This window comes from Rhinopithecus roxellana, chromosome 21 (assembly GCF_007565055.1).
Source record: "Rhinopithecus roxellana isolate Shanxi Qingling chromosome 21, ASM756505v1, whole genome shotgun sequence".
In the NCBI taxonomy this organism is placed as follows: domain Eukaryota; kingdom Metazoa; phylum Chordata; class Mammalia; order Primates; family Cercopithecidae; genus Rhinopithecus; species Rhinopithecus roxellana.
Genome location: NC_044569.1, coordinates 7694513 through 7714286, shown reverse-complemented (window position 1 = coordinate 7714286; position 19774 = coordinate 7694513). Strand labels below are relative to the sequence as shown.

At 44.9% G+C, this 19774-nt stretch overlaps 2 protein-coding genes across 2 annotated transcripts in view; both read right to left on the bottom strand.

The window, feature by feature from the left end:
- GNAL (G protein subunit alpha L) overlaps positions 1-19774 on the bottom strand; it is a 203820-nt gene that overhangs the window by 20490 nt on the left and 163556 nt on the right. The window lies entirely within an intron of this gene.
- On the bottom strand, positions 5898-9338 carry CHMP1B (charged multivesicular body protein 1B). The gene has a single exon (XM_010373434.2). It carries the CDS (start codon positions 8744-8746, stop codon positions 8147-8149), a length of 600 nt encoding a protein of 199 aa, XP_010371736.1. The 5' UTR covers positions 8747-9338; the 3' UTR covers positions 5898-8146.

The window sequence follows — 19774 nt, the reverse complement described above, 5'->3', positions numbered from 1 at the left end:
TGGACTGCAGCTGGACATTCAGGTGGGTTTCTGGGTGAGAAGGCCGCCTCCCTCACAGGCCGTGTGAACTGCAACAGTTCTAGTCAGAAATGGTCATGACTTTTGACAGGGGCCAGGGTAAGGATACAGAAATGAATTTGCTCTGATGACAAGAGCTGGAAGGAACTGAACATTAAATATGAAGCCTGTGGCTATACTCAGAGTTTAGGAAGTAACCTATTTAAAATGGGATGCACATAGGTTGGAGGTAGGTGAGTGAATGTATTCAGATGATAATAACTAGTCTAAGTAGAAAGAATGAAGTATGGTTAACCAAAAAATGCCTGTGGAGTGCTACAGAGATGTGATGAGAGGACGTGTGAGTGCATCTTCCTGTGCACTATGAAAGACCAGTGACGTTGAGATGCTGACAGTGATGAGGCTGGTGGGTCTTCTCCTGTCCCCAGCCTCCAAGATGGATATTCAGAGTCCTTCCAGCTCTGATTCTCAGAGATCTAAGTGAGACGTGGGAGGTCTCATTGAACATTTCCAAGAGCTGATTCTGAATCTTTACTGATGCTGAATGGTACCCTGAGTTCATGCATTTCAAGTTTATGCAATGAAAGTAAAATGTGAAAATGCACCCCAAAATGTGAATATGCCCCCAATTCTTTGAAAGAGTTTCTAAGGAATAAATAATAGAGTGGTAGATTTCTGCCAGCCTTCTGCCTTGATCCTTGTTTCAAATGGCATATTTCCAAGCATGTTGCAGAAGTACTTTTTCAAATTGGGGCTTCTGTGATTACCATACATAGAGAGAATTTTAAAGGGATCTTCCAAATCATATATAGAATTTTACATATGACTACATTTTAAAGGGTTATAACACTGCCTCCTTAAATATGCCACTGCATGCTGACCGGAAGAATTAAGCAGATCCAAAAACCCCTTGCAGACTATTCACTCCAACATTAGATACAGAGTTGCAAAACTATAGCAAGTTAGCATTGTAAAAAATCACTTGCATTGTAGACACTATAAGAAAGTAGTTAAAAATAAATTTACTTTGATTTTTTTTCATTATTTCCTGTGACAGCTGAGGACACTCACATTTGCAGAAATGTTTTCATTTTCATTTAGATCCCCCTTCTGTTTGGTATTAGCAAAAATGACAACTCACTGTTTACATCCCATCTGTTGTTGGCGTCAAAGAATTCTTTTTTTTTTTTTTTTTTTTTTTTTTTTTTGAGACGGAGTCTCGCTCTATCGCCCAGGCTGGAGTGCAGTGGCCGGATCTCAGCTCACTGCAAGCTCCGCCTCCCGGGTTTACGCCATTCTCCTGCCTCAGCCTCCCGAGTAGCTGGGACTACAGGCGCCCGCCACCTCGCCCAGCTAGTTTTTTGTATTTTTTAGTAGAGACGGGGTTTCACGGTGTTAGCCAGGATGGTCTCGATCTCCTGACCTCATGATCCACCCGTCTCAGCCTCCCAAAGTGCTGGGATTACAGGCTTGAGCCACCGCGCCCGGCCAAAGAATTCTTAATGGCCATGGAATTGATCATGAAGAGGGAACAAGGAGAGTCACGAAAAGATGAAAACTATTCTGTTAAATGCCTTTGTAATTAAACTACTGGATCTGAGAAAAAAAGTACCAACTAAATTTCCATGTATTTAAAATTATTTTTTTTGGCCGGGCGCGGTGGCTCAAGCCTGTAATCCCAGCACTTTGGGAGGCCGAGATGGGCGGATCATGAGGTCAGGAGATCAAGACCATCCTGGCTAACACGGTGAAACCCCGTCTCTACTAAAAATACAAAAAAATTAGCCGGGCAAGGTGGCCGGCCTCTGTAGTCCCAGCTACTCGGGAGGCTGAGGCAGGAGAATGGCGTAAACCTGGGAGGCGGAGCTTACAGTGAGCTGAGATCGGGCCACTGCACTCCAGCCTGGGCGACAGAGCGAGACTCCGTCTCAAAAAAAAAAAAAAAAAAAAAAATTTTTTTTTTTGTGAAAACATATAGCAATTGGAAATCTGTCAAGGAAAGTAAAAAACTTTTTCCAGTGTTAATGAAATTTGATTCATGATATTTATCTACAAGATATAAATATACAGATGGATCCCAGGTACTCAGGAGGCTGAGGCAGCAGGATCACTGGAGCCCCGTTCATACTGGTGGAGAAGAATATTACTCATATGGTGACAAAGTACCAGGCAGTTGTAATGCACAGCCAGAGTTAAGATCCCTGCTCCTTAAAAGGGGTTCCCAGACTCGTGGCATATCAGCGTCACTGGCAGACCCACTGCGTCAGCATGTGCAGCTGAGCCACGTCCCAGGTGATCAGCGATTCTTGGTGCATCGTCATCCAAGAGCGTGTTCCTCTTGGCTTTCCCCGCCTCCCTGCTTTATGCTCTAATCTCTGCCTGAACCATTATTCTCCTGACTCCTGCGCTTTCTCCTTTCCACAGGGTAAAGTTCACACTTTTACTCTGGCCTCGAGCCCTTTGCAATCTGTCCAGTCTCCCCTTCAGTCTCTTTTACATCGCATGAACCCTCCACTCCAGTCAAAACTCCCTATAGTTTTGGCCTCTCAGATCCCATGTCATTCCTGCTTCCCGCCCCCACCCCCATTTGAAACCTGAGATTAAACCCTGCCCGCTCTGGGAAGCCACTTCTAACTGCCGTGACACAGCACTACCTCAACCTCACTTTCTTCTGGCACTTACTGTTTCACAATTCGATGCGCATGGCATGCTGCCTTATGCTGTGATTTAATCCTTTTCAAAGGTTGAGATATAAAATAACATAAAGTATGTAAACAGTCCTGATCTTAAGTGTTCTTGATTTTTTTTTTAAACATCTGGATATGTCTTGTCCATTTTTCTATGTACGTCTTATCTACCTATCTGTACTGAATATCATTTAAGGGCAAAAGCATGTTCTAATTTCTAGAAAGCAGCCCCACATGGCCAGCATATTTTGTACTAAATCTTTCCCTGCGTTGTCATTTAAAATGTTTTTAAATTTAAAAAATTATTTGTTTTTATTTTTATTTGTTTGGGACAGTCTCACGCTGTCACCCAGGCTGCAGTGCAGTGGCACAATCTCGGTTCACAGCAACTTCTGCCTCCTGGGTTCAAGGGATTCTCCTGTCTCAGTCTCCCGAGTAGGTGGGATTACAGGTGTGCACCATCATGCCTGGCTAATTATTTTTTTGCATTTTTAGTAAAGACGGGGTTTCACCACGGTGGCCAGGCTGGTCTCGAACTCCTGACCTCAGGTGATCTGCCCGCCTTGGCCTCCCAAAGTGCTGGGATTACGGGTGTGAGCCACCGCGCCTCACCTGTATTGTCATTTTGAGTAAACACTGCTGAATTATTTGTCCTGACATTTCTCAGCAGGGAGAGAGGATGTACAAACCCTGAAGAACAGAGGCAAACATTTCACTGTGGGCAAATGCTGTGAAGGTAGAGGACACAGCTCTTGAGTGTCCATACTTGGGATTCTGGGCACCCAGGGTGCCTGCTTTACCTGCCTGTTTCTGCTCTCATCAGAAAGCTCGAGGCACTATCAGGAGTGAGTACCCAGACCAGGCACACGTTCGCTCTGCAGTGCAAGGAGCCCACGGTGGGGGGCACCATACCAGGCCCCGAGATTGACACCATGACAGACACTGCCTGGTCCGGGCTCTATACAATTTGCAATATAATGTAGAAAAACAAACCTAGGTAAACCAGATAGCATTTTGCTAATTCCAGTCAGTTGATTAAACACAAAAACAAAAACAGGGGACTGTTCATCCATCTGCTTAGTGTCCACTGGCTTGTAGCTTTTTGCTATAAAGATCTTGAGCTGCCGGGTGCGGTGGCTCAAGCCTGTAATCACAGCACTATGGGAGGCCGAGACGGGCGGATCACGAGGTCAGGAGATCAAGACCATCCTGGCTAACATGATGAAACCCCGTCTCTACTAAAAATACAAAAAACTAGCGGGCGAGGTGGCGGGCGCCTGTAGTCCCAGCTACTCGGGAGGCTGAGGCAGGAGAATGGCGTGAACCCGGGAGGCGGAGCTTGCAGTGAGCTGAGATCCGGCCACTGCACTCCAGCCTGGGCAGCAGAGCGAGACTCCGTCTCAAAAAAAAAAAAAAAAAAGATCTTGAGCTTTGGACTTTGGCTACAGAATTGCCAAGAGGATGTTGTGTTTTTGTAGAGGAAGTCCCTCCCTTCTGCTTTATAATATGCTTGGCCAGCTGATGCTGATACTATGCTCAGTTAATAAGGTTATCTTATCAGACTGGTGCTTATTTTCAGCAGTCTTTTTTTTTTTTTTGAGATGGAATTTCGCTCTTGTTGCCCAGGCCGGACAGGCTGGAGTGCAATGGCGCGATCTCGGCTCACTGCGACCTCTGTCTCCTGGGTTTAAGTGATTCTCCTGCCTCAGCCTCCCAAGTAGCTGGGATTAGGGGCATGCGCCACCATGCCGGACTCATTTTGTATTTTTAGTAGAGATGTGGTTTCTTCATGTTGGTCAGGCTGGTCTCGAACTCCCGACCTCAGGTGATCTGCCCGCCTCGGCCTCCCAAAGTGCTGGGATTACAGGCGTGAGCCACTGCACCCAGCCCAGCAGTCTTTTCCAAATCAAAGACAGCAGGGCGGGCACACAGTGTCCAAGCCTCATGGTCTGCCTGTATTTAAAAGGCATATACATTGGCATTCCTTCAGCAAGAAACAGCTTTAGTAAGAAAATTCTCCAGTAGCACACAGTATCATCTGGGTTCCTGAGCTGAAATAAACTAAAAGTAAAGTATTTTGTGTATTAATCCAGTCTACTTTTTTTCTTTCAATTCTAAATCCATGTTAGAAATTGTGCATTTGAAGGCGGAAAAATGAAAGGAAGAAATATAACTAGTAGTTAAATGGGAGATTAACTAGTTCCCTGATGTGTTTCAGTTGGATACTTTTGTAAATTATATCCATCTCTGGCGTAGGGAAGTTTCAATGTGAAAAAGAATCTTGTAGCCATGAAGAAACAATTACAGTGAAGAAGCTGGGGGCCAGGCGCATGGTGACTCACGCCTGTAATCCCAGCACTTGGAGAGGCCAAGGCAGGTGGATCACTTGAGGGTCAGGAGTCCCAGACAAGCCTGGCCAACATGGTGAAACCCCGACTCTACTGAAAAAAAAAAAAAAATTAGCCAGGTGTGTTGGTGCGCATCTGCAGTCCCAGCTACTCGGGGGCTGAGGCAGGAGGATCGCTTGAACCTGGGAGGTGGAGGCCGCAGTGAGCCGAGATCATGGTGGCCCTTCAGCCTGGGCGATAGAGCGAGACTCCGTCTCAAAACACCAGCAAAAAAAATAAGCCAGGGATCCTAGAAATACATGAGAAAAAGCCACACTAACCAAACAAAAATTTAAGTGGTAAGACTGAGGGTGAACTGGGAAAAATATCATGCTTTCTGAACCAAATCTACCTCAGAATTTTTTTTTTCTCTTTTTGAGACAGAGTTTCACTCTTGTTACCCAGGCTAGAGTGCAATGGCGCAATCTGGGCTCACTGCAACCTCTGCCTCCTGGGTTCAAACAATTCTTCCGCCTCAGCCTCCTGAGTAGCTGAGATTACAGGTGCACACCACCACGCCTGGCTAATTTCGTATTTTGAATAGAGGCGGGGTTTCTCCATGTTGGTCAGGCTAGTCTCGAACTCCTGACCTCAGGTGATTCGCCCGCCTCAGCCTCCCAAAGTGCTGGGATTATAGGCTTGAGTCACTGTGCCCAGCAATTCTTTTTTCTTAAGTATTTTTTAAAACAGGATGCACACTCACATCCAGTAACATGCAGTTTAAAATGATTTGACAAATTCCTGTGATTTACTTTTCAGTATTTAATCAACTGCAAAAGTTAGGAAATAATTCATGGGCCTGTAGTGCTTTTGAAAATAATATTTATGACTCATAAAAATGTACATTCATAATAGTATGACATGAACATATTTTAAGAAAGTTCAAGCATATACAAGCATTGTTTAATCTCACAAAATATATTAATTTTGGTGGGAATATCTGCATTATAAAAGGGTCTTCAGTTTACCAAAGGGTTCAACACTAAGCTGTTTTAAAAGTTGTAATTATTTTTTCCAATCTAAAGAGGGGTTAAGGCCAGGTGCAGTGGCTCACGCCTGTAATCCCAGCACTTTGGGAGGCTAAGGCGGGAGGATCACCTGAGGTCAGGAGTTCAAGACCAGCCTGGCCAACACAGTGAAACTTGTCTCTACTAAAAATACAAAAAAATTAGCCAGGCATAGCGGTGTGCACCTGTAATCCCAGCTACTCGGGAGGCTGAGGCAGGAGACTTGCTTGAACCCGGGAGGCGGAGGCTGCAGTGAGCCGAGATCGCGCCACGGCACTCCAGCCTAGGCAACAGAGCGAGACTCCATCTCGAAAGTAAAATAAATAAAATAAAAGAGGGGTTAAGACTCATGCTGTCCTCACACATGGCCCTACACAAGCACGTGGAGGATATGAGACATGACCTTCTAAGAGGAGTGTTCTTGAGAGAAGATGCTGGGCAGACAACCAACAAGTGTCCCTTAAAGCACACTTCAGAACAACATCCAAATATAAAATAAATATGAGGGTCACTCCTCATCTGCACACACCTGTTACACCTGGTTTTTTCCCTTACTCATTTACACTGGAAAACATGTTATAATAGTGAACAGTTGGTTACGAATCTTTCAAAGAACTTGGAAGGGCCCCTATAATTATTTTCTGAAACAATGGAATTATCTTATGGAAAAATCTTCCAGTGAAGGAAAGGGTAAGTTTAAAAAAACTTGAATTAACTTAGGTTAGAATACTTGCCAAGGTAAAAAGTTGCTTTTCTCCATGTTTCGAGGCTATGAGAAAGCAGTGGCTAGCTACATGCTTTACTTTTCAGCCAGAAAATACGCACTGCCACTCCTGAGAAGATGGCAGGCAGCAAAGCTGGGCTCCAGCCTTGAAGAGTCAAGCTTTCTCCTTCCTTCCAGTCCTACCTCTTTAATTCTCAGACTTCCAGTTGGCTGGATGTATACATAAATGACTGGCATGGCTAAGTAAAACATTCCAGCTTATATTTTCAAGGTTTTCAAAGACTTGTTGCTTTTGGACAAATTAATAAATGCAAATTAGAACTTAAACTGCAGTTCTAATTTTATTTCTATTTTTGGTTGTTAAAATCAAAACAAAACCTACACACACACAGTCCCAGCGTTTTCTCAAACAATCAACAGTTCTTTGGCAATGTTAAGAGCGTGTAACAAGACTGCCGTGCTAATTAGCATAATTTATAAGACGTCTAACAGTGTTGAAACAGGAAAATAACTACAAACTTGTTCGTTTGAAAGACACTGTATGTCACACTTTCTAAGTCTTTTTAAAAACTCAATTTAGTAAGTAGAAAATATAAATGAACAAATTTAATTTTTCCAGATAATAAAGGAAGTTATTCGGCATTTTTCCCAGTTATGCAAAGACAATTATCACATGAAAAATGTATAGAATGTAAGCAGTAAGAGACTATTATGCAAAAATATCCTAAGGTAATTTCAGTATAAATTATGGGACGAGATTTATTAATAATATACGTTATGAGATCAACTGCAGTCTCACTGTGAAGGCAAAAACAAAACCCAAAACCCAAAGGATAAACAGAAATAGCACAGTCTACCGAATACACTGAACGGTGTTTATAGCTGTATAACCAAACTAAGTAATCTTTCCCCCCTCTTTAACTTGTATGCACCGCCTGCCATTCTAGATATTATCAATCACACTAAATAATATCAATAATAAAAATCAACCACCTTCAATCTGATCATTCTGGTCAGAAAACTGAATACAGTTTTGACCAGATCTTCGAGAAAGATTCATATACACCAAATTAACTAGTTCTGTCAAAAGCCTGCTATAAAAATACCATCATTACGAGCTATACAGAACTTCAGAATCCAGCTAAGAGTGAAGAAAAACTGAATTTCTTAATTTATCTGGAGGGGACGACTGTAAACCCAAAGGTAGAAGGGCATTTCAGCATTCTGGCGGTTCAGAGTTTCTAGGGTATAGTATCTCTCTAACACACAGAGAGCATTTCAAAGGGTGGCTATGGCCAGGAAACCTCAGAGCGGGTTCTGCCGTCACACTTGATCCCGAAGGCGGGCCAGTCTCTGAGACAGTTCATCCTGCTCCGCCGAAGCCACGCTCGTGCCCACGGAGCCGGTCTGCCCCTGCGGCAGCTCCATGTTGAGGTCGAGGCCCGCCTCATCTGCCATTTCCTGGAGCAGCATATCCACTTGGTTCTGGGGAGTGGTGAGCGTCGTCGTGCTGCTCATCGTGTCTTCCATTTGCTGCGTCTGGACGTCCAGAGTTTCAAACTGGTGCTCGAATTTGTCCATCAAGGCAGAAATCTTCTCCAAATTCATGGTCTTCAATGTCGCATCCATTGACTTAACCACACCAGCCATCGACTTGGTCACCTTGCCCATCGTCACCGCCGTCTGGACCCTGGCAGCCACTGCATCGACTCGCGCACTCATTCTCAAGAAATTCACCGCCTGGTTCTTCTGGCGGATGGCATTTTCGGCGTGTATCCTCGCAACTTCCATGTTGCCCTTCTGAATGGCCTTTTTAATTTTGGCCTTTTCGGCCTTTTCCTCCTTATCGCATTTTTTGGCACTCCTGCTCAGTTCTTTGGCCGCGAACTTCAGGTTGAACAGGTGTTTCTCCATGTTGGACATAGTCGGACGGCTCCCGGGGGTCGGCGGCCCGGCTGAGACGTGCGCGGAAGAGACAGAAGGTGAGGTAACTCCGCTCCCGGCCGCCGCTCCTTTGTTTTGGTCCCACTTCCTGTTTCTACTGTGCGCGGCGCAGGTGGTGACGTCAGAGCCCAGCGCCAAAGGCGGGGCCTGCGGGACGGACGGCGCCGGGGTGGGGCCTGTGGGACGTACGGCGCCGGGGGCCGCGCACGCAGGGGGATTCTGGCCGGACGCTCCGGCGCCGTACGCTCGCGTCCTGCTCTGCCTTCTACCGGGTTTTTCAAGTTCTTAACGTTATTAGTAAATTCACAAAAATTAGTGCCCACACGCACTTTCTTAGTAATCTACCGAAGCAGACAATCTGTGGAGATCCGCGTGTAAAATTACCCAAACTCCAAAGTTGGCAGGCTTTATAAAGGGTCACTGGCTAGCTGGCTAAAACCCAGGCAAACATCAGCTAGGTCTTCACACTAACGCTTGCTTTATTAGCATGGGTAATTTCCACTTTCTCAGGGGAACTGGAAACCAGGGATACATTAAAAACAAAAACATTAAAACAATACATTAAAAACAAACGGGTCATTGACGCGTCTCCATCTTTGACTACAATTTGTGCTGCAGTTCTGTAATATCCTTTTATTGCATTGGGTGAAAATAACCTTCAAAACTGTGGCTCCACCAAATTTATACTTTGGCTGGAAGTTCAGCTTCTAGGTGAGTTGCCAGCAATTATCATCCAAAAATCGTCCCGTGGCTTAGTAATAAAAAGACCCATCTTTTGCTGACACCATTCTATCTTTTTGATGTTTTATAAATATCCAAGGAACTTCACTCACATTTAAGTTTGACAGGCTAAACTGTCATTTTAAATTATGCAGGCAGAGTATGGTGAGATATCAGGACCCACACCCACGGGCATACATCAAAACTGTCACTGTGTATTACGCCCTTTAAAAATGCAGGCTTTCAAATGGCAGCAATGTGTGCTGTCGCTTTTCTCTCTAGAAAGATTCCTCCGATACAGCAGTAACAATGCAAGAAGACCGGATCTGCCCGAATGAGCTAGGCTGAAAATGAACCCTGAGAGCGAATTCTGTTTAGAGATCATTTTAATCCAGCGGCCCACCACGTCGCTTAGCTTTCTGTGATAGCTTGCCAGTCAGTTTCACACCACAAGACCTTCTGAAGACATAGCTCTGATGTTTTCACTCTTTCTCCAAACCCTGGGCGTGGAGGCTAAACCTGCTGTGCAGCACGCTGGCTCCCTTGTCTTTCGCGCCTCTCCGCCAGTCAAAGCAAACCGCAGCATGGAAGTTGAGCGTTATTTGTGTCATTTTAGGTCCTGGTTTTTCTTGGAGTTTGCAAACTAGTTTCTTGTCTCGCTTCCATGTTATGCTCCATAGTTTTCTTTTTTCTTTTCTTTTTTTTTTTTTTTGAGATGAAATCTTGCTCTGTCATTCAGGCTGAAGTGCAGTGGCATGATCTTGGCTCACTGCAGCCTCTGCCTTCTGGGTTCAAGTGATTCTCCTGCCTCAGCCTCCCAAGTAGCTGGGATTACAGGCACATGGCAGCACTATGGGCTAATTTTTATATTTTTAGTACAGCTGGGGTTTCACCATGTTGGCCAGGCTGGCGTCGAACTCCTGACCTCAGGTGATCTGCCCACCTTGGCCTTGCAAAGTGCTGGGATTACAGGCGAGAGCTACTGTGCCCGGCCCATAGTTTTCTTAATGACAAATTCTGACTAGGTGAGATGGTTTGGAATATAATCATGAGAGACTCAGATGATGATAATAATGACAATTAACATTAATAAAGTACTTATGCACCAGACATTGTTCTGGGCACTTTACATAAATAAACTCATTTCAGCTTCGCAAACCCTATGAAGTAGATACTATAAATGTCTTCAGTTCACAGGTAATGAAAGGGAAGCACAGAGAGCTAAGAAACTTGCCTGAACCCACACATTAGGTAAGTGTTAGAAACCGGATTCCATGGATATATTTGGACCAGTAATAAGGCACTGGGGAATCCAATAAACATGAGTTAATAAGAATAAAATAATGATCATCATGTAGCCTAAAGAAAGAAGTTGATTTCCAGCTGTTTTTTTGAGAAGACAGAGTTGCATTGACTACACAGTTAATATGAACTTTATAAAGTGTGGATACAGACTGGGCATAGTGGCCCAGGAATGTAATCCCAGCACTTTGGGAGGCTGAGGTGGGTGGATCGCTTGAGACCAGGGGTTCAAGACCAGCCTGGCCAACATGGGGAAAGCCCGTCTCTATTAAAAATACAAAAATTAGCTGGGTGTGGTGGCGCATGCCTGTAATCCCAGCCACTTGGGAGGCTGAGGCAGGAGAATCGCTTGAACCGGAAAGATGGAGGTTGCAGTGAGCTGAGATTGCGCCAGTGCACTCCAGCCTGGGTGACAGAGAGAGACTCCCTCTCAAAAAAAAAAAAAAAAAAAAAAAAAAGTATGGTTGCTAAAAGAAGTTGCCATCACCTGATCACCTGAAGCTGCATTCCTTGAATGATGACGCCTCTACTTTCTGCGCCGGAGAGAAGGGATAGGTGGAGTTCCAGAAGCCATCTTCCCAGGAAGACCAGGACAGACTAGAATGCTGAAGAGAAGGCTATTCTCCTCTCCCTGACAGTTCCCCAGCCCTGCCCTCCTCTTTCTCTTATCAACACCCCAGCCATTTCCATGGTGTTCAATAGGATCCATAGCTAGCTGCTGTCATGTTCACACTTCCAGGGAGAGATTTGCTTCTGAGCTCCAAACCCATATGCCTGGCTGTCTCCTTGGTGCTGGGAGATTTGTGGTCCAAGACTGGCAACTCTTCAAAGTGACTGAACTCAGTCCTTTCCCCCAAATCTGCTCATTCCCATTTACTACTGGCACCTCCATCTACCTCGTCATTCGAGTTGGATTCGGCAGAATTATCTCTGGCCACCGTGGTATCTATATCTGCATCTACCTTGGCTCTAAGTTTTTTCCATTCTTTATATTCCATTGAGGTTGACAACCTTCAGAGTCTGTTTCAGCTTGGTGTGCTTTCTCTTTTTGTGTATCTAGCAAAAGGAAGATTATTTTGGTATTATTATTATTTTTTTTTCTTTTTTTTTTTTGAGACGGAGTCTTGCTCTGTCGCCCAGGCTGGAGTGCAGTGACCGGATCTCAGCTCACTGCCAGCTCCGCCTCCTGGGTTTACGCCATTCTCCTGCCTCAGCCTCCCGTGTAGCTGGGACTACAGGTGCCCGCCACCTCGCCTGGCTAGTTTTTCTTCGTATTTTTAGTAGAGACGGGATTTTACCGCGTTAGCCAGGATGGTCTCGATCTCCTGACCTTGTGATCCGCCCGTCTCGGCCTCCCAAAGTGCTGGGATTACAGGCTTGAGCCACCGCGCCCGGCCGGTATTATTATTAAAGGAGGTTTTGGTCCTACCACCATGCTGATTGTACCTGAAGACGTTCTGGACCCCATGCAGATGTGAAAACAGAACATACAGTTTATAATGACCGGAATTGTTTAGCAACTACCACATTCACATTGAAACCTTACAAGTCCCATAGCCAGATTTTCTCTTAGAGAAAAAAAAAAATTTTTTGATTTAAGTGCAGACATTTCTAGAAAGCTGCGAGTCAAACCAGTTAATTATTTTTATCATGAAATGGGGAAGAAAGGCCGGGCGCGGTGGCTCAAGCCTGTAATCCCAGCACTTTGGGAGGCCGAGACGGGCGGATCACGAGGTCAGGAGATCGAGACCATCCTGGCTAACACGGTGAAACCCCGTCTCTACTAAAAAGTACAAAAAACTAGTCGGGCGAGGTGGCGGGCGCCTGTAGTCCCAGCTACTCGGGAGGCTGAGGCAGGAGAATGGGGTGAACCCGGGAGGCGGAGCTTGCAGTGAGCTGAGATCCGGCCACTGCACTCCAGCTTGGGCGACAGAGCGAGACTCCGTCTCAAAAAAAAAAAAAAAAAAAAAGAAATGGGGAAGAAAAATATGCCATCATTTGGCACATCTGGCAGATTTCTTTTCTTTCCTTACTTTGAAATAATACAAGTGGTTAAAATGAAAATATTTAAGCAGGACATTCAGTTTTACTTCATTGGAAAATAATCATTTGCTAAGTCTGAAGTCACTCAAAAAACAAAAAAAGAGAAAATAAAAGATATGAAAAATAACTTTCTCATGTGTTAAACTATTTCTGGATTCTCATCGGTATGTTTCTGGTGATTTTGAAATGTTATACCTCAAACTAAGGGCTCCTCCTCACTTACCAAAATTTGCATTTTTTGCATACATTTGTATTTGCCTAGCAGCAGGCTTTCCTATTAGATAGATGTGACATGGTGACTTTTGGTTGAGTACCTATACCTGGTACTATTCAACCTCTGGAAAACAAGATACACCCACTACATTTCTGTTGAATGTAGGAATATATGAATGCAGCCAAAGGAAATGGCATTGGATACATATTCACTTGGTGACCATTTTGAGGAATACATTACATATATGTGTATATATAAAAAATATATTGGCCGGGCGCAGTGGCTCAAGCCTGTAATCCCAGTACTTTGGGAGGCCGAGATGGGCAGATCATGAGGTCAGGAGATCGAGACCATCCTGGCTAACACGGTGAAACCCCGTCTCTACTAAAAAATACAAAAAAATTAGCCGGGCGAGGTGGCGGGCGCCTGTAGTCCCAGCTACTCCGGAGGCTGAGGCAGGAGAATGGCGTGAACCCGGGAGGCGGAGCTTGCAGTGAGCTGAGATCCGGCCACTGCACTCCAGCCTGGGCGGCAGAGCGAGACTCCGTCTCAAAAAAAAAAAAAAAAAAAAACCAAACATATTACATACATATATAAAATTACACATATTATGTATTAAACGTATGTATACATATTTTCCTCTACATCACCTTTTTATTTAGGAACACAGCTAGAATTAAAAACACTGAGACTCCTCAAGCCTTGGGAAATTGCAAAGTCACTGTCCAGGGCTGGGTGTGATGGCTGACGCCTGTAATCGCAACACTTTGAGAGGATGAGGTGGCCCAGGAGTTTGAGGCTACAGTGAACTACGATCACACCATTGCACTCCATTCTGGGTGACAGAGCAAGATCCTGTCTCAAAAACAACAACAAAATCAAAGTCACTGTCTCTCAAAATATGTTAACAACAGCCTGGGCAAGATGTCTAGAACCCGTCTCTACAAAAAATAAAAAATAAAATTTAGCTGGGCATGGTAGCATGTGCCTGTAGTTCCAGCTACTTGGGATGCTGAGGTGGGAGGATCTCTGTGTCCAGGAGTTCGAGGCTACAATGAGCTATAATCATGCCACCGTACTCCAGCCTGGCTGACAGAGTGAGACCCTGTCTCTCTGTCTCTCTCCACATATATATATATGTATGTTAAAATGATGTCAAGATTTAAAAATAAAAAGAAAGAAGGAAATAGAAAAGCAGCACGTAAACATAATTCCACATTCCTGCATCTGCAGTTTATTTATTTATTTATTGAGATGGAGTCTGGCACTGCTGCCCAGGCTGGAGTGCAGTGGTGTGATCTCGGCTCACTGCAACCTCTGCCTCTCGGGTTCACGCCATTCTCCTGCCTCAGCCTCCCAACTAGCTGGGACTACAGGTGCCTGCCACCACGCCCGGCTAATTTTTTGTATTTTTGGTAGAGCTGGGGTTTCACTGTGTTAGCCAGGATGGTCTTGATCTCCTGACCTGGTGATCCGCCCACTTCAGCCTCCCAAAGTGCTGGGATTACAGGCGTGAGCCACCACGCTGGCCTCATCTGCAGTATAAACGCATGGTTTATTACTCCTTCTGGTGATGTGGTGAGTTAATACTGCTATGAGAGGCCGGGCGCGGTGGCTCAAGCCTGTAATCCCAGCGCTTTGGGAGGCCGAGACGGGCGGATCACGAGGTCAGAAGATCGAGACCATCCTGGCTAACATGGTGAAACCCCGTCTCTACTAAAAAATACAAAAAACTAGCCGGGTGAGGTGGCGTGCGCCTGTAGTCCCAGCTACTCGGGAGGCTGAGGCAGGACAATGGCGGGAACCCGGGAGGCGGAGCTTGCAGTGAGCTGAGATCCGGCCACTGCACTCCAGCCCGGGCGACAGAGCTAGACTCCGTCTCAAAAAAAAAAAAAAAAAAAAAAAAAAAAAAAAAAAAATACTGCTATGAGAAACCTAACTTCTGTGTTAGTCAAATTTGGCAGTCACTCATTTAGCAACACAGTGATTCTCCTTCTCCTTCTCTACACTGAACAACTTACCACTTTGTGCTAGAAATGAAATCTAAACACACCTGTCCTTCTAAGGATGGTATAGGATGTCTCTCTTTTCTGGCCTGGCCGCGCGCGGTGGCTCAAGCCTGTAATCCCAGCACTTTGGGAGGCCGAGGCGGGCGGATCACGAGGTCAGGAGATCGAGACCCTCCTGGCTAACACGGTGAAACCCCGTCTCTACTAAAAATACAAAAAACTAGCCGGGCGCGGTGGCGGGCGCCTGTAGTCCCAGCTACTCGGGAGGCTGAGGCAGGAGAATGGCGGGAACCCGGGAGGCGGAGCTTGCAGTGAGCTGAGATCCGGCCACTGCACTCCAGTCCGGGCGACAGAGCGAGACTCCGTCTCAAAAAAAAAAAAAAATAAAATTTTGTAGGAAGAAAATCTACTCCTTTGGTCGGGTTCCTACAAACTAACATACAAACTCAAGCAGTATGGCAGGGAACCAAACATGTGAAATATTGTTAGGTCTATGAAACACACGATATATTCCTCTTTCCAATCTGTGTTCCTATTATTTGTTAGCAGTTTTTATTATGCTACTTTTTTTTTTTTAAATTTTCAAGAAAAGTGTACTCTCCTGCACACAGCATTTTGCCATATCTCACAGCTGTCTGGTTGACTACTGGGAAACATAGTTTATTCTGAAAACATGCTTCTGGATGGAAAATGATTTTACTATTACAAACCTGAAGATAGAAGGACCGGATTGCATCTGGCGTAATATGGTACAAATCCCACCTCTGCAGGAATATGGAAGCCAGTTTTTCTTACTTAATTTTTATGTTTTAACCTGAACATTAAGCTTACAATCCATAAGTTAAAAATAGCGAGGCCAGGGGCCGGGCGCGGTGGCTCAAGCCTGTAATCCCAGCACTTTGGGAGGCCGAGACGGGCGAATCACGAGGTCAGGAGATCGAGACCATCCTGGCTAACACGGTGAAACCCCATCTCTACTTAAAAATACAAAAAACAGCCGGGCGACGAGGCGGGCGCCTGTAGTCCCAGCTACTCGGGAGGCTGAGGCAGGAGAATGGCGTGAACCCGGGAGGCGGAGCTTGCAGTGAGCTGAGATCTGGCCACTGCACTCCAGCCTGGGTGGCAGAGCAAGACTCCGTCTCAAAAAAAAAAAAAAAAAAAAAAAAAAAAAAAATAGCGAGGCCAGGCGCAGTGGCTCACACCTGTAATCCCAGCACTTTGGGAGGCTGAGGTGGGAGGATCATGAGGTCAGGAGATCGAGACCATCCTGGCTAACATGGTGAAACCCTTTCTCTACTAAAAATACAAAAATTAGCTGGGTGTGGTGGCGGGTCCCTGTAGTACCAGCTACTTGGGAGGCTGAGGCAGGAGAACTGCTTGAACTCTGGAGGCGGAGGTTGTAGTGAGCTGAGATTGCGTCATTGCACTCCAGCCTGGGCAACAAGAGCGAAATTCCATCTCAAAAAAAAAAAAAAGATTAAAAATTAAAAAATAAATAAATAAAAAATGAAAATAGCGAATGTACAAATTGGCCAGTTAATTTTGTTGCACATTAAAATCTTCTCTCGTCCTCCTCATGGAGCACCTTCTCTTCGTGATGGGAACAGACTGTGAGAAGCCAGGAGCTTTTCCCAGGGCTCGTTTGCATTGAGTATTGGTAGACGGCGGTGGAGGGAAAAAGCATTCTTCTTCATTGCTGTTCCTGGGGACATGTGTGTGCAGCTGACTCACTCTTACCCTTAATTGATGCTGTGATTTATCTGCCTCAGACCCAGCTTTTTCTTAGCATCATGTCTCAATTAGATTAAGTTTAAGGCACAAGTGATTTAAAATGGCCATGGCCACAGAATGGAGAGCACTGGTTCCAGCAACCATGTATCCTGAGAACCTTTCCATTTATTTATTTATTTAGTTAGTTAGTTATTTAGAGATGGAGTCTTGCTCTGTCGCCCAGGCTGGAGTGCAGTGGTACGATCTTGCTTCACTGCAACAGGCGCCCGCCGCCACATCCAGCTAATTTTTGCGTTTTTAGTAGAGACAGGGTTTCACCGTGCTGGCCAGGCTGGCCTCAAACTCCTGAGCTCAGGTGATCTGCCTGCCTCGGCCTCTCAAAGTGCTGGGATTACAGGCGTGAGCCACTGTGCCCGGCCCTGAGAACCTTTCAATTTAAAATCTCTTCAATTCTAGTCTAACCCACACACTTCATGTACAGTAAGGAGTCATTAGCCATTAGTGTCCATGGAAGGCTAATCTTGGCCATTTATTTTCATCAAGGAATAACTGCAATTAAACTTTTTGGCCAAAACATACATAAAGATTTTTTTTTTTTTTTTGAGATTGAGTTTCACTCCTGTTGCCCAAGCTGGAGTGCAATGGCACAATCTCGGCTCACTGAAACCTCTGCCTCCCAGGTTCAAGCGATTCTCCTGCCTCAGCCTCCCGAGTAGCTGGGATTACAGGCATGCACCACCACACCCTGGTAATTTTGTATTTTTAGTAGAGATGGGGTTTCTCCATGTTAGTCAGGCTGGTCTCGAATTCCCGACCTCAGTTGATCTGCCCACCTCGGCCTCCCAAAGTGCTGGGATTACAGGTGTGAGCCACCATGCTTGGCAACGTAACGATTTTGTGCTAGTGTCTTTAGTGAGGAAGCAAAATGGTATTAGAAATCAAATATAACTTAACTTGGTGAGTCCTACTAGAAATAATTTATTTTTAACATCTCTATGTTTTCTTTCGTTAGTTGATGGAGTTGGGCTACAATCTTCTAGTTCATACCTATATTCCACAAACATTTACCGAGTTTCAGGCTACAGGATGAACAGTGTGGGGTATAGCTAAGTAATTCCCTATGCAAACCTGATGCATTTGTAACATTCCATAAAGCAGAGGGTTCTGTTTTCCCCAGAAGTTCTTCTCACGGAAGCAGCCCCGCAATTGGGAAGCAGAGGTGCTCACAGATCTTCCTCCATAAATTTGATGAATGAGGAATTCTCGCAGGCATTTCTTTCTTCTTTTTTTTTTTTTTTTTGAGACAGAGTCTCACTTTGTTGCCTAAGCTGAAGTACAGTGGCACGATCTTGGCTCACCGCAACCTCCGCCTCCCAGTTTCAAGCGATTCTTCTGCCTCAGCCTCCTGAGTAGCTGGGATTACAGGCATGCATCACCACGCCTGGCTAATTTTTGTATTTTTAGTAGAGATGGGGTTTCGCCATGTTGGCCAGGCTGGTCTTGAACTCCTGACCGCAGGTGATCCGCCCGCCTTGGCCTCCCGAAGTGCTGGGATTACAGGTGTGAGCTGCTGCGCCCAGCCCTAGCAGGTATATCTTTTCCAGGAACCACAAAGCTGTCTTCAAATAATCATGATTAATCTTGCCCTAAGTATAATAAATTGTAGCCACGACTAACATCTGAAAAACAATACTTCATAGTAAATCTTAACGTATTTGTAGGAGAAAGTGTATTTTAAGATTAGTTTAGGGGTTAAAAGAGAATTGAAAGCTGATGAAGGCTGGGTGCAGTGGCTCATGCTTATAATCCCAATACTTTGGGAGGCCAAGGTGGGCAGATTGCTTGAGCCCAGGAGTTCAAGACCAGCCTGGGCAACATGGCGAAATCCCGTCTCTACTAAAAATACAAAAAATTAGCTGGGCATTATGGTGCACACCTGTGATCCTGGCTACTCAGGTAGCTGAGGCGGGAGGTCACTTGAGCCTGGGAGGTCCAGGCTGCAGTGAGTTGTGATCGTAGCACTGACTCCAGCCTGGGCGACAGAGTAAGACTGTATCTCAAAAAAAAAAAAAAAAAAAAAAAAAAAAGCAAATTCCTCAATGTCATTAACGTGAACTAAATCAAAGAAAGAAGGACAAAGTGCATTCAGCACGGCTCTTGCTCACTGGAGGCCTCGGGTGCCTCCTCTTCTCTGCAGCTGCCTATGACTGTGTACATGACTGAATCTGTCACTGCAGCATTCCCGAATAGGTCCGCCCAGGTCTCCTGTAGATCATTCCAGGGAAGAAAGCTAACTATGAGAAGCACGTGGTCAACAAACAGTAAGGAAGGGAAGTCTGAGGACTCCTAGATAAAGAGCTTTCTCAGAGGGGGTGCCCTAGACACCAAATACACGGATTTGCTCAGGTCACAATGTGTTTCAAAGGAACAGCTGGAATAAGAAACTGACCTTTGCATCTGTGTTCACCTCCGCTGAGTCTCCTATTTTAAAAGAGATCTGGAATGTCATTAAACATGTTCAACTGAGGTTAATAAAACATTTCCTTTTTTGGCAAAATGATCTGTTAAGTCTTGTCTATCTTAGAAGATATATTTAGTCACTGCATGTATCTTGGCAGAAAGTCATGGCAAAGGAGTTTCTTTCTTAGCAATGACTGCCTGCCTCAGTAGCTGGATAAGGAATCTTTCATTCTTTCTTCACAGAAATAATGCAGAACACTACATTTTCACAGATACGAACAGAATGAGAAATACGAGCATCCCATGCACTTAATCGTTGTCACATGAATAAAATTGTTAAGTAAAGGGAGATTCTATTTGTGTGGAGAGTTCCTTAAGTCCGTTAATATGATAATAGAATAATGCTATAGTTCAAAGGTAGCTTTTGTTGGTATCATGGATCCTAGTTATTATGTGAGCAAGGGAGTTTGGTGAAATAAAGATATTTAATTCTAACTGCTAATGCATGCACTACCCTAAGAAAGGTTT